General features: G+C 47.5%; 1 protein-coding gene across 1 annotated transcript; it reads left to right on the forward strand.

Annotated features, from left to right (window-relative positions):
• Window positions 1-2,136: 2,136 nt before the first annotated feature.
• On the forward strand, window positions 2,137-13,106 carry LOC142582346 (neprilysin-2-like). The gene is made up of 3 exons (XM_075691956.1): window positions 2,137-2,617; window positions 4,805-5,044; window positions 10,375-13,106. Exons 1-3 carry the CDS (start codon window positions 2,474-2,476, stop codon window positions 12,460-12,462), a joined length of 2,472 nt encoding a protein of 823 aa, XP_075548071.1. The 5' UTR covers window positions 2,137-2,473; the 3' UTR covers window positions 12,463-13,106.
• The last annotated feature ends 303 nt before the right edge of the window (window positions 13,107-13,409 follow it).

The following is a 13,409-nucleotide window of genomic DNA, read 5'->3' on the forward strand; positions in this document are numbered from 1 at the left end:
GTACCTAAAGCAAAGCTATATGCATAAAAAAACCACGCAGAGCACGTCCATGATGTATTTTTGTGTAAGCGAAGTTTTCTTAGTTTTGGTGAATGGTGCATTGAAGCACAGTACATGTTGTGCGCAATGTGCATGTATCTTATTTGCAGATTACGATGTTTCCATAGTTACAAGTAGCTTCTTTTCTTATTTTTCCACAGCTTTCTGGTTCTTTTGAGGGGGCGCTATTCACAGCAGAGAGATAGTGTCTTCGATAGTTTCTAGGACGTCAATTGTCTCTTTCTGATTCATTAGTTGTGCAGGGTAGCTTTCTGCAGTTATTTGAGAAACACAACTGCTCTTGCAACTGCCGAAGGCACTGTTCTGGCGATTTTCGCAACCTAGATCACTTGCTACTATGCGCATGGGTCCTAAACCACGCGAGTTTACTAAGAACAGCTTTAGCACATAAACATTAATCAAATGCCCCAACCGACTGGAGCTCTTCAGATATATAGTCATGTTAAGCGAGGCAGATATAGTTAAGAACGTGAAAAGAGTGCACGCTGTGTGGTCCGAATTTGGCGCATACCAGCCGATACTTAACTCATTCTTGTGGCACGTAAGCCACGATTTGTAGGGGCGCTGCATTTTGACGTCAGTGTGCACCTGCGGCGTCGATAAACGTTAGATGAAACAGACTTCCAAAACCTCTGAAAGCGTCTAAGTAAGCTTCGCTTTTAAAGGCGAAAAATCTTCCACTAAAGCCAATAATAATAGTTACAGATAAGACAATGTAGAAAAAGCAGGTCTGTTTATAATTAAACCGGGTCTTAGATCAATAAGCAGGGTCAAGTCACAAACGCTCTCACAGTCAAGACCCACAAGTCCGAAGTAGCAGAACAGGTCGCCATCGCACTCGCGCTCACAGTCCCGACCACCACCCACGTCTACAGCGATTCACGCTCGGCCGTCAAAGCCTTTCAGAAAGGAGCAATTGCAAGCCAAGCTCTACAAATAATCAATAGATCCGCACCGCTGCAGCATCACACCATCTGCTGGTTCCCGGCACACCTCGGAGATATCGAAGACGCCCCTCGCAATCTCAATGAGATGGCTCACAGGAGCGCGCGAGACCTAACCCTCCGCGACGCCACCTATTCTGGTCGTGACCATCCCAGCGAGAATCGTGACCCTCCCTCCACATATGACGACATAACAAAGCACTTTTATCTAGACCGCAGAATATGCAGCACACCTCACAATAAGCTCACCAGGCCTCAAGCCCTCACGTTCAGAATGCTTCAAACAAACAGGTACCCCACGCAGAACAGACTACATCACTACATGACTGACCTATATAAAACATCATATTGCGAAAATTGCCATAGCACACTAGACGTACATCACTTGCTCTGGCCGTGTGGTCGGACCCACGCAAACAAGGATCAAGACTCCGCCAGGCTACAAGAAGCATTACGTAGCACGGACCTGGCGGAGCAGCTCTGGGCCGTCCAGCGAGAGCCCACAATGCAGCCAGGGAGTTACAACTCCCGGTTCCAACGTGGTAGTAGCCCGCTCTATGGGACCTTGCGTCCCGCAGCTCGCAGGACCTTTCAATAAAGTTATTCAATCCAACAAATAGGTAAAGTTCTTTAGGAGGTTAATTTTAGAAAGGTTGAGAGATGAAAGAAGAGAAAGACAGTGACGCAGAAAGGGAGAGAAGAACAATAAACTCAAGGCCCACTGCTGTTTTTAAGGGCAGAGCATGTCACATAGAATACTTCGTAACATCAGTGGAGCATGATAAGTCATGCCTATTAGCCACTGAAATCAAGATTTCTGGCTGCAATACACTTGCAGTTGTTTCGTTTTGTTTTATTTGCTTCTTCGGCAGATAGCGCGACACTCGGCGAACTTCTCTCCTTTTCTTTTGTTCTTCAATCAGCGTGTCCGCATTTTTAAACACAGGACCTGTGAAAATTTCTCAACATAAAAGATTCAAAGTCCGCGGTCTAAATCTCTGGACAAGACCTCCATGACCGGGCCTAACCATCACATTAACGGTCTCTGTCAAATGATTCGAATATATTTTTTTGTAGAAAAGAAGCAGCGCAGTGATCATTTTCCTTAACACTTTCAGCCTGAGATGTGCGCTAGCAGTACTTTTCGAAATGACACTGAAGTATCCTGTTGCTGGCACCGCTCATCGCCACGGTTCCGACATTGAGACAGTGAAGAAGAAGACGAGCCCGAGTCTGTCCCGTTCGTTCTACTCTCGTGCAAGAACGAGAACCCGGCAGCCCCTCCGGACAACGCCTGATGCCAATCACTAAGAAGCCCCGCGGGGACCACCATTGATTCGTGCTCCAGTCTCAAGCAAGTGGGCCAAGCATTGACCACTGGACCCGAGAAAAGCCCGATAGCGTCACAGCCTCCGCCACCACTTAGTACCGCTGCTGGCAAGGCCGACCCCACTGGAACGTACACCGCGATGTCTCAACGGCACATGAGACATAGCCGTTCCCAGAAGGGCCCAGGAGCCGGTTCAACGGGCTTGAGGAAGTCCACCGATGAGGCCACTAAAAAGGTCAAGCACGAGACGCCAGTCAATCCGGTGCCTCAAGTCACCAGTGTGGTGAGTTCAACGCTCATATATTCATGCTGGGTATGCTCTCGCTTCATTCCCGGACCCATAGGCTACGTTCGTGGCAGTATCACGGGGTTATTTAGTAGGCAACACAAGTTCGTCTGGCTATGGGCCTAGCCCTGATGCCCCGCAAAAGAGGCTGATTGAGCACTAAACAGGCGCAGAGAGGAATTGTAGCAGTTAAAAGACACTTTATGGCATCATATTACCACACGTACTTGTTCATATTTTACGGTGACTGTCTTTCACAGAATGAGAGATGCTAAAAGTTATCTTGCTTATTTTGTCGGTGAGCCCTGTTTTATAGGATTGCAGGCGACGCGCGAATAGTAATGTACACTCTAGAACTTACACGAGCACCAATGAATACGCTAGAATGTTCATTGATCCACGTATAAACAGCTGGCCATTCTTATCCGCTAATAATATTTTCTACTATCGACGCATGTCTCCGTCACTGTCGTTGTGCTTGAGTGTAAGTGGCTATGTGGGCACAGGTTTGCTCAATAAAAAGTTAACTTTTGTAAATCGCCTGTTGTGCCACGGTTTGATTCTCCACCGTCACGACAACGTGATGATATTAGCTTATGCTTATCTGACATCCTAAAAGATCTAAGTGCCATGATTAGATAAGCAAAATTTCCAGGCATTACACAGCCTGTAGGATTTGCTTGTGTGCCTTGGAGTGATTTCCTTGACAGCTGAAGCTGCGAGTGGTGGGGCTGCGTTATGTTCCGGGCGTGTAGGTGAGGTAGCGGAAGGGATTAGAGGCCAGGCGCTTGCTCGCCGGCTTCAACACCTCGCATCGTGAGTTATGTCGCCACCTACCGTTCATTGCATGAAAACGACTGTACGCTATACCATTTTGTACGGTTGGATTGCATCATATATAGAAACATTGCGTCATGTATAATAGCTATAGGTCGCATATAGTGGCATGGTGTCCAGCTGATCCGCTAATAAATATCGTCCAAGAAAATGATGAGGGCAGGCGTAGTTTATATATGATTCCTATTTTAAACAGGCGAGCACTTCCAAGCGGCATTTGTTTTAATATTTTTAATTAACCCGTCCTAATTTTGATGCGAATTCCAACGTCGCTGACGCAAAGAAAAAATTTGGAGGGCAAGAAACTGACGCTAAATTTAGCCCTTGATACACTCTCGATATTGTTGAACCGCATTTCAGAAAGTATTGCCTCAACATACCTACAGATGATTTCATTCTGCGCACGTTTCCATTGTTCCAGAGTCCGGAACTCGGAGAAGAGGCACGTATAAATTGCGAGGAAGAATAACCTCGTATAACTTGATCTGATTTTCCCGCCTCTCTCGGAACTATGACTGAACGCGCTAATTCTTCCAAAATTGTATCCTTCGATAAAACCATAGTCCACGCTGCGCAAAAAAAAAAACAGTACCCCCTTCCCCCTGAGCCTTAATATGTAAGCTGTTTGTTGTCTCTCTTCATGAGTGGCAAATAGGTGCTATTTCATGGTCTTACACTTTGATGCAAGATCGGTGATGTCATAATTTGCGTCATGATGACAGTATAAATTAACAATAGTACAAGGACAGACAGTGTTTCGTGCTAAGAAGCCCTGCTTGAAGAAAACAAGAGGGGTACTAGCTGCGTCGCATCCCGGGCAATGGAAGGAAAAAAGGAATTTAACAGATAGTCGGTAATAAAAATGTATGTTTGGTTAATTCACCACTGAATGCTACAGCAAAGCACATTTCAAATGCGATAATGTAAGCTCAGGAAGTACGTAACTCATATTGCATAAAGTTAAATGAAGTTAGCTCGTGTAGAAAGCCAATTAGGTTAAATTGGGCAGCGTCCACGGCAAGGGATCGTAGGCAAACAAGTCAATGCGCTTTGAAGACAGGCCGGATAATGTATCATGACTATGTAAGAAGGCGATGCACTGCACTCTGTAATGAACAGTTCTAAAGGCGAGTTTCAGCATTTGTTAGCACATGCATATATTGGACAAACTTTAGAGGCACGGTCGGCGCCACAACACGTGTACGTAAGGAGCTGTTGCGTCACATTCGCTTGTAGTCCCATGGAAAAGAGATTTACTACTTTCAATTCCAAAGGCACACTTTCTGTAGTCACACATCAAGTGCAGCGAATCCTGTCATGGCTATTTAACGCATTTCTCCGACGCAGGGACAAGACAAATCGAGCAAGCTCCGTCATACTAGTCTGCCGACCAACCATGGTGCCCGACGGAAATCCTCGACGGAAGGGGATCCCAGTAGGCTAAAACATTTTCCGAGCTTCGACATCGGCAGGAGGAAGTCTTCTACCGACATCGACTTCCGCAGAAGGAAGTCCATTGCCGACATGGACTTCAGTGTAAAGAAGTCCCTGACTGAAAATGATACAACCAGACCAGTCCTCAGAATTGTGAGTAAAATTTAATTTCTCAGTTGTGCTTCTAAAATACATATAGCGTGTAGGTCGATGCTGCATTTAGCTCCCGTTGTCGGCGACCTTCAAGTGACCTTTAGAAGCCATAGCCGCTATCTGGGTACTCAAACGAGAACATCCGGGCACTCAAATGAAAACATCTGAACAAGTTGCGACAACAAAACGAAATCATCTAGGTAACCAGTCAGAACTTAAGAAATGCGCTGTCCGGCCGCCTACCCTTTGTACAGGACCGAATTACATACACTTGTTATTGCCCGGACAAGTTACAAAAAAATATTGCTTCCGAGTTGTTCCTATTGTTTCTTCACAATATCATTCAAACTGTAAATTCTAGTACTCTCAAGTGTTATTTGTCATTTTCAATTGCGACGTTCAAAAGGCACATACAGGGCATCATACACTTTATTGTCATCTTTTGGCGCTGAGACAGGGTTGCCTTTGCTCATAAGAACGCCAGCAGTCCGTGAGTTTCGTGGCGCCAGTTTTGAGTCACTTCGAGAGATGCTGCGACGCTGCGTGGCACCTCTCTCAGACGAATTTTTTCTTCTAGCTCGGCAGTGCGCTCTGTCTCCCTGGCGTCTTTCACTGGATTTCTTGCCGCCTTCAGCCAGCTTTCTTCTAGCTGGGCAGCGTCCATATGGACCAGTGCACACTATGGCGGGGTGTGGTGTGGTGGGGTGTGCCGTTCCGAACATGCACTAGACCATTTTAATATTGTGGCTAGTATCATCTCCAACTAATCTGCTTTGCCAGTTGCCATTTCGTATCATTAAATATTTCTCTCACTCTACAGGAGAGCCAGCAATTTTTCTTTTGCGATAGCAATTACATAGACGCTCCAAGCGCATTTCTGCCGTCACTGTCGCCGTGAGATTCCGTATAATGTCCAATTGCGATTCAAGCGTTGGCGCGCGCCGCACGCCATTCTCTGTATGTGCGAGTGAAAGCGTGCGAGGGTGAGCCGGCGATCACGGCTCGTTCTCGCGCATGAAAGGGAGTAGGGGGGAGGGAGGGGGGACGCTGCCTACCGTCACGCGCAAGGCTCCGGGCGGAAGGTAGGAAGGGGGGCGCGTTCTCCTCCGGGCGGCCGGTGCACCCGCGCGCGCCCGACCGGGCCGCTCTATCTTCAAAGCCACCTGCGAATTTCACAACCGAATTTTGTCGCTTACAAAACCATTCACTCATAAGGTCACCGCCAAGTGCATTGCCGTCCTCCACTCACCCCACAGCTTAGCACTATGCAACATCAGCGTAAGCTCCTTGCCTGCGCCCGCCTTCGATGTCTCGCACTACCACTTCGTCCGCGAGGTACCGCTTCTATGCTTATCTGAATCGTGAACAGGCATTCCTGTGGTCTTCAAAGGTTACAAGCGCATTAGCCTAGAAAAGCAACACGCAACAGTTTGAGTGGCCGTTTACGAGCCCATCGAGGTAACCACGCTTTTATCGCGAAGCGTTCCCTACCAACTCAACTCGCTGACCTAGATGAGTGGTGGCGATGCGGGTGCCGTTCAAACATCAGAGGGCTTCATCGTCGCGGCTGTCTACTTTTCATCAGGAACCTCGCGGACCGACGTTACCAACTTCTTGCTGCACAACTTCAGTGCGGTGTGCCTCGAGAATGCGCCCCTCATCATTACTGAAGACTTTATCGTCAATGCGCTTCGGTGTGAAAACGGGTGGCTTGTCGCGTTCATTGATGCCGTACTTGAACTTCGCCTCCTTTCAGATGTCACTCAGGTTACTGCACGCAACAGCACATGTTTGGATTATGTTTTTGGAAAGGGTGGGCGCATCCCGAGTGGACTGCCTACCATTGCCAAGCTACTTGAGCGACCACAAGGCGGTTGTCGCGGTCGTCGAGTGAAGTGTGTTCCTGTAATATTCACGGTTGTTTACATCATAATACTATATTTTGGGCTATTCATTTTACCCCTCATTAAATACCCTACTTACTTCTGGTCACTTGATTATTACATTGCCATAGTTGTAAGCACATTCGAGCGAGCGTACCATGGCATATGTGCACGCGATGGCGGCCCAGGGCGACAACAAGCCGGAATCACTGCTCGCCTTCCACCTTTAAGCGCGCTATCTTCTCCTGCGCACTGTAGTCAAAGCTATCTCATCTGTTCATGTTCCGACGCGCGGCACACATGCGATGCTGCCCGGATCGGCAACACAGAACGTATATAGCCCTTCGCACCTGCACGCGCTGCCCACGGGAGCCGCTTTTCATCAACGCCACCGTTTCACGCGCGCCTTGTAGTGGTCATTGATGCTCTCTCATTATATCCACCTGACTATGTCACGGCACACCAAGTTATTTATTAAACACATGTTTCCTACAATTAATAGTGCTCCTAAAGCTGCTAGCCTCACTTTGTATAACGTTCCAGTGTGCTGCCATTGCATTCATTGCTTTGCCCTTGCGGCGAAACTGTGACATTTTCGTTATTGCGAATTCGTTTTATTGTAAAATGTTCATTTGCAAGTTTTACTGCAGTTATTTTTTATGGCTGCATGCTCTTGTGAAGGCAACCAAGCATGCAGGGCACCCTAGTGCAGAAAGGCTAGGATGCCGGCGGGCTCTCCCATTGGGGTGAGCACACCTCCCGTCGCCGGTGACCATGGCACTGGCAGAATGCCGAGACGCTCTGCTAAGGAGCAAATCTTCGTACGTGGCGCCCCAGTGATATTTGCCAACCACGACAAAAAACATACGCTGTGCCATTACAGACTGTTGCGGCTGCTATGAACCCGTTTGCACAGAATTAAAGCGGCTGTTAAACGAAGCAAAGCTTGTGGTCCTCGTCGTACCTAGGCAAAGGCGCATATAGGAACAAAATTCTGTAGCAAAGAGTTCCCAGATTTCTGCGACCTTACGAGACTCCCTGCAACGAACAGTTCCCCGATGCTGACGAAGCATTGGGGAGTTCCTGACGTAGTTCCTAATGCATGGTTCCCTAGGCGCTACTGTTTTGTTTGAAAACGGCTATTTTGAATATTAGTTAACGTCTTCGTAGAGCAGCTAATACCCAACCGTACGAATATGAATATCATATGGCTTTACGTTCAATTACGTCAGTGCAATGTTCTCATCGGTGCCGTTTATAGACTACCCAATGCTGATATCACAATCATGCGTACAGTCATTACACGATGTTTACACGAACCATAGCAAACAATCTACCAATATAATTATGTGCTGTGACTCTTGGACACGATAACATCGGGTCTTCTATGTGCCACGTAGTCGGGTACACAAGCCGAATCACCCGCGTACATTACTTTCCCATTTAATCTTAAACGGGTCATAAAGCGGGCAGCGCACATTCAGTCATGCTGAAGCGCAGTTCTCCACCTTGATTTTGCATCGTTCATGTGTCAGTGAGCTGGGTTGATAAATGCGAATTGAATAATGCCAGAAGCCAGCAAATTGAATCAAGTTTAATCAAGTTTAAGTTTTTTCGAATAGTTTTCAAATAAGTAACAACTATTTTCGCCATTATTAGAAAACAATGTTGACATCCTAGCTTATTCGCAGCGCTAGCAAGCTTTTATCACTACAGTGCAAAGTATATAACGTTGTTTAATTAAATCACAAATTGCGCATTATAAGCAAATACACATTTTATTTGCATACTCAGTTGTACGCGCATGATGGCGGTTTCGGCGTTAAAGTCTTACTCCCTGAGCGACGTAGTGAGCTCGACTGCGTAACTTTTCGTGCTCTAGGTTGGCTGTGGTCACCGAGATTAAATTTATTGCACATTTGCTCAATTTTATGCTTGATCGAGCACAGTTAGCGGTTTGAAGTGTGAGAAAGCTATTGGAAAATGCCGACTATTCCATTCGAAAGCCGAATCAAATACCGCAATAATTGGTTCGTAATTTTAAAGTTTAGAATATTCGCACACTATTATAATAACCTCGGGATGATACACGTGTCATACTATAACCCAAGCAGTTTTGGTGCCTCAAAGTTCTGATTTAAGCACGGGAAACTAAACGCAAAGTGTTTTTCGTAGGCAGGAGAGCGTCTTGCCCGCAGTTTAAGATAGTTCAGCAAACCGATTACTAATTACGGTACAATTAGACTATACCTTCAAGAAAATTTTGTTTAGTTTTCTTTTTGTACAAGTGAACTCTCCATAGCCAGCGGATGTGCGCGCCACAAATAGACGCGGTTGGGTTGCGATAGCTGCGCTATGTAGCGCGCAGGTCTCTAATTGCAGATACAACAATGAGCCCTTGAACGTATCAAGCTAAAGATAAGTGGTAGACTGCAAATGCTACGCAGAGAATACAGAGCTATGCGATATGTATCCAAGTGGCGAGCCAGGAGGCCCAGCTACGAGCCGACGACATACGCGCGGCCGTGGAGCGCGCGCTACAGGAGAAGCTACCTGTGGCCGATAATCTGTTCCGTGGTCGATGGTCTGTTCAGGATACGTCCGCTGAACAGACCATCGAGACTAAGCGGCGCTGATTGGAAAACTTCGTCTTCGACAAAGTGCTTTTTTAAAGTATGCGTCTTTCCGCGCGTATCTTCTCTTGTTGCTCGCGCTCCGCGGCCGCGCGTGTCTCGTCGACCCGTCACTTCGTCTCCTGCGTCACCACTTCCTTACGCATCGCATACCTCGTTAGTCTCTGCATACTCATTGCGCTCTACCACTCCTCTTCTGCTTGATACTTTTCAGTGCTCACTGTTGTATCGGCAATTAGAGACATCCGCAGAGCATAGCGCAGCGGAACCATGTCTATATGGGGTCTGCACATCCGTGCTGGCGAGCGGAGCGAGGAGAGGAAGCGCCATGCCAGTAGCTGTGTGCAAGCGGGTGCGTGGGAGACCAGTCGCTTACTCGCCAAGAGGAGGCTGCGTAACAACGCGGTCACGCTACCCCTAGTGTGGGCAACAGTTTAAAGTTGAGGTATTTCCTTAGATACTGTAAGCAGCGCACAAAACAGGACAATAACAAAGCGGATGGTAAAGCACCGCGGTTTATTCTAAGAAATTCAAGCGCATAGTGAGTACGAAAAGCTGCAGACATCATAGTACAATCACTGTGACAGTTGATCACAGCCGCTGTCGTCAGCCTTGCTCTTGTCCTGTCCTCTAGCTGTTTGTTGTGATGGCGACCTCGTGTGGTATTTTAGCCCAGACTCTACCTTATGTTTTGTCCTTATCGCAATAGCTTTGAAATTTACGGTCTTCGCCTAGCAGCAATACAGTCAGGAAGTAACAAGACTGTAGGACTCTGGGCAGTGATTAACCTTAGAGTCATCGTTTCCCATTGCAGTCCCTGGGGCAAGACGGCACATCCTCAAGGAAAGTGCAACATCTGCTCCAGCCAACGGACAACGAAGGGCCGACGCGGGGAAGAGAGCAGCTAATTGTGGCAGCCGCCGTGTTCGTGTCCGTGTTGCTGGCATGCATCATCGCTTTCCTGTTCTTCTTCACTGAAGGCGTGAAGACGGTCGGATACTGCGTCACGGACGCGTGTCTCGATCACGCCAATAGACTTTTGGCCACGATAAACACTAGCCACGATCCATGCGACAATTTCTACGCGTTCGTCTGCAGCGGCTGGCAAAAAGGATCTCCCGCGCTTTCTGTTCAAGACAAACTCAATGAAGACGCTGTGAAAGACGAGATCAAAGAGCTTGAGGCCGACATTTGGCGCGTTGGGAGAGCAAGCAGGTTATACAGCAAGTGCGTGTATCCAGAAGAAAGCGATACCGATGTCAACGTTTTTTGGATCAACAACTTTATGGACACCGTCAACCTGGATTGGCCCTCTAGAAAACCAAACCTTTCTAACGCACAGCCGTTAGAAGTCATGCTCAACATGTCAGCAAAATACGACCTGAACTTTCTGTTCAGGTTAGAAATCGCTACCAATCAATCCACGGGTAACGTGCTGGTGTTCTGCAGGCGTTACAATGGCGTAGTCTGGAATGATCGTCTTCAAAGACCACTGAGCTTGGTGGACTACGCAAGGGTGGCCAAACAACAACTCGCGGAATTGCGTCGAGAAGAATACGTCGAATACGAGCCCTCACTGCTGCAGCGGATAGAGAAGTCATTTACTGAAGCAAACGTGTACGAAACTCACAGCGAGCAGTCGTGGTTTGTCATTAGTGAACTCGATGCTAGAACAACTAACATAGAGCCTGGCAGGTGGTTAAAGGGCCTTAACAGCGCATACAGCAGCCTGAAGCTCTCTTGGGCTTTCGATAACTTTGTAGTACTTGAAGACGCCGAGATCTTGAACAGAATCGACGCACTATTTCGCGACTACACCGAAGTAGAGCTTTTGATCGGCATTGCCTGGATGTTCATCCAGTCCCACCTTTGGGTGGCTGCCGGAAAGCCAGGATTCATGTTATATGACAACACCGAAGAGAAGAAGCAGCGTGCGTGCTTGGAGTACGTGGATTCTCGTTTCGGTCCTCTCTCCTCTAGTGAGCATTTAACGCGGCTCTATCCTACGCACGAAGCACGCCTTGGCGTCTCAAGCTTCCTACAAAGTCTCAAAGCCGAATTCAATCAGGTTATGAAAAGGACCCCTTGGGTCGACCGCGAGATTCGGGAAACGGCGACTCGCAAGGTCAACACAATGGATCTGAACATCCTGCCCGCCGAACAGTTTTTTGTACCTCTACAACGCGCAGCACTTTATGGGCAATTTCCTGCCATCAACAATACGGCATTTATGGAGAGCTGGTTGTCTTCTTCGGCAGTGTATCAAGCCCTACAAATGCACCAGAGCTTCCATGATGTTTTTAAAAAGAAGCGCACATTTCGTCACCAAGCATACACGTACGCGTACCTACTGAATGCTGTTGACGGCGCCCTAGCAGGATTGGAACCACCGCTTTTCTACCCTACAGGAACATTCGCAATGAACTACGCCTCCGCGGGGACCCTACTTGCGAAAGAGATCATCAGAAGCATTGACCCGGCGGGCACGACTGTGAATGACCGTGGCGAGAGCATCCATTGGTGGGGAAAGTCCGAATCAGCCGAATACAATCGCCGCCTTAACTGCGATCTCCGGATAGCTGCAGGACAAAAAGCGGTCAGTGTTATCCCTGCGATACCGGCACTCGAACTGTCTTACGCGGCCTACAAGAAGGCCGTCAAGCGCGAGACTAGCATGACCGGCGGCGTAGAAGACCTAAGAATTCGGGGCCTGGAGAACTTTTTCGACGACCAGATATTCTTTATGAGTCACTGCTACGTGCTATGTGGCAAGAAAGGCGATATTGGCCGACAACAAGAATGCAACGTGCCTCTGAAGCACTCTTTTCACTTTGCTGAAGCCTTCGGCTGCGCTGTAGGGTCGCCCATGAATGTGGCATCAAAGTGCTCATTCTTTGAGTAATGAGAAGGTTTGCTATTTAGAATGTAAGTGCAACGCTTTAAAAAAATCAAGCTGCATGCTTCATGTATAGTTCGCGCACCGAAAAATGACAGTGTTTTCCTTTTTTTATATAGCTGTAAATTTAAGTGCCTAGTGCTGTATTCCTGCGTTTGCTGATGCCACATTCGCTCGTGTGTTTATATTCCTTCAGTAAATACGCGGACCTATCACTTATAGGGCTCTATTTTTGTCTTGAATCTGTGACATTCTGCGAAATTCCAGGAAGCCATGACAGCAACGCTACACACGCGTGATCTCTTCCTTAAATCAGTCGCTGCAAGCCCGACGCGTGCTGCGTTTTATCTACTTTTGTGATGCATGTCGCTACAAACCGGCCAGATACATATTCCAGTACATGAAAAATATTCCACAACGAACCCGACTAGGAGGACATCTCATAAATAGGGTGAGCACACTAAGAGCGAAACCGTCTGTGCAGATAAAAACAAATGTTTGCAACCACAGCTCAATTAAACGGTTTCGTGGGCTTACTTGTTGTCTGTGCTTTTAAGTGTGTTCAGCAAATCTGTGGACATTGCTACCATAAACATAAATTTGTAATTAGTAATACTTTCTCTGCTAATAAAAAACATTGTGCAGCCTTCTCCAGGACGTTACTTGCAACATGCTGACGTGACGTTACGCCTTTGCTGGCGGTGAAATTAAATTCGTGGGCGCTAGTTGGAATTTGTTGGCGCAGGACAGGGTAATTGCAGATCGCTGGGAGAGGCCTTCGTCCTGCAGGGAACATAACATGTACTGATGATGATGGTGATCCTTTCTTTTGATCCAGTTAACAGTTTGGTCCATATTGGCTGTAAAAGGGCGTTTAGGCAACAGCGACTCGCACACCAGTGACTCGCAACCGAGGCCATGATATGTCATCACTATAATTCGAGCGAGGGCCT

The sequence above is a fragment of the Dermacentor variabilis genome, chromosome 5, assembly GCF_050947875.1.
Source record: "Dermacentor variabilis isolate Ectoservices chromosome 5, ASM5094787v1, whole genome shotgun sequence".
In the NCBI taxonomy this organism is placed as follows: Eukaryota; Metazoa; Arthropoda; class Arachnida; order Ixodida; family Ixodidae; genus Dermacentor; species Dermacentor variabilis.

Bases quoted from the DNA above. Each gene is read 5' to 3' on its own strand.
- LOC142582346 (XM_075691956.1), top strand. From the start codon at position 2,474: ATGTCTCAACGGCACATGAGACATAGCCGTTCCCAGAAGGGCCCAGGA. The intron at 2,618-4,804 runs GTGAGTTCAACG...TCTCCGACGCAG, and splicing joins TGCCTCAAGTCACCAGTGTG to GGACAAGACAAATCGAGCAA. The intron at 5,045-10,374 runs GTGAGTAAAATT...TTCCCATTGCAG, and splicing joins CCAGACCAGTCCTCAGAATT to TCCCTGGGGCAAGACGGCAC.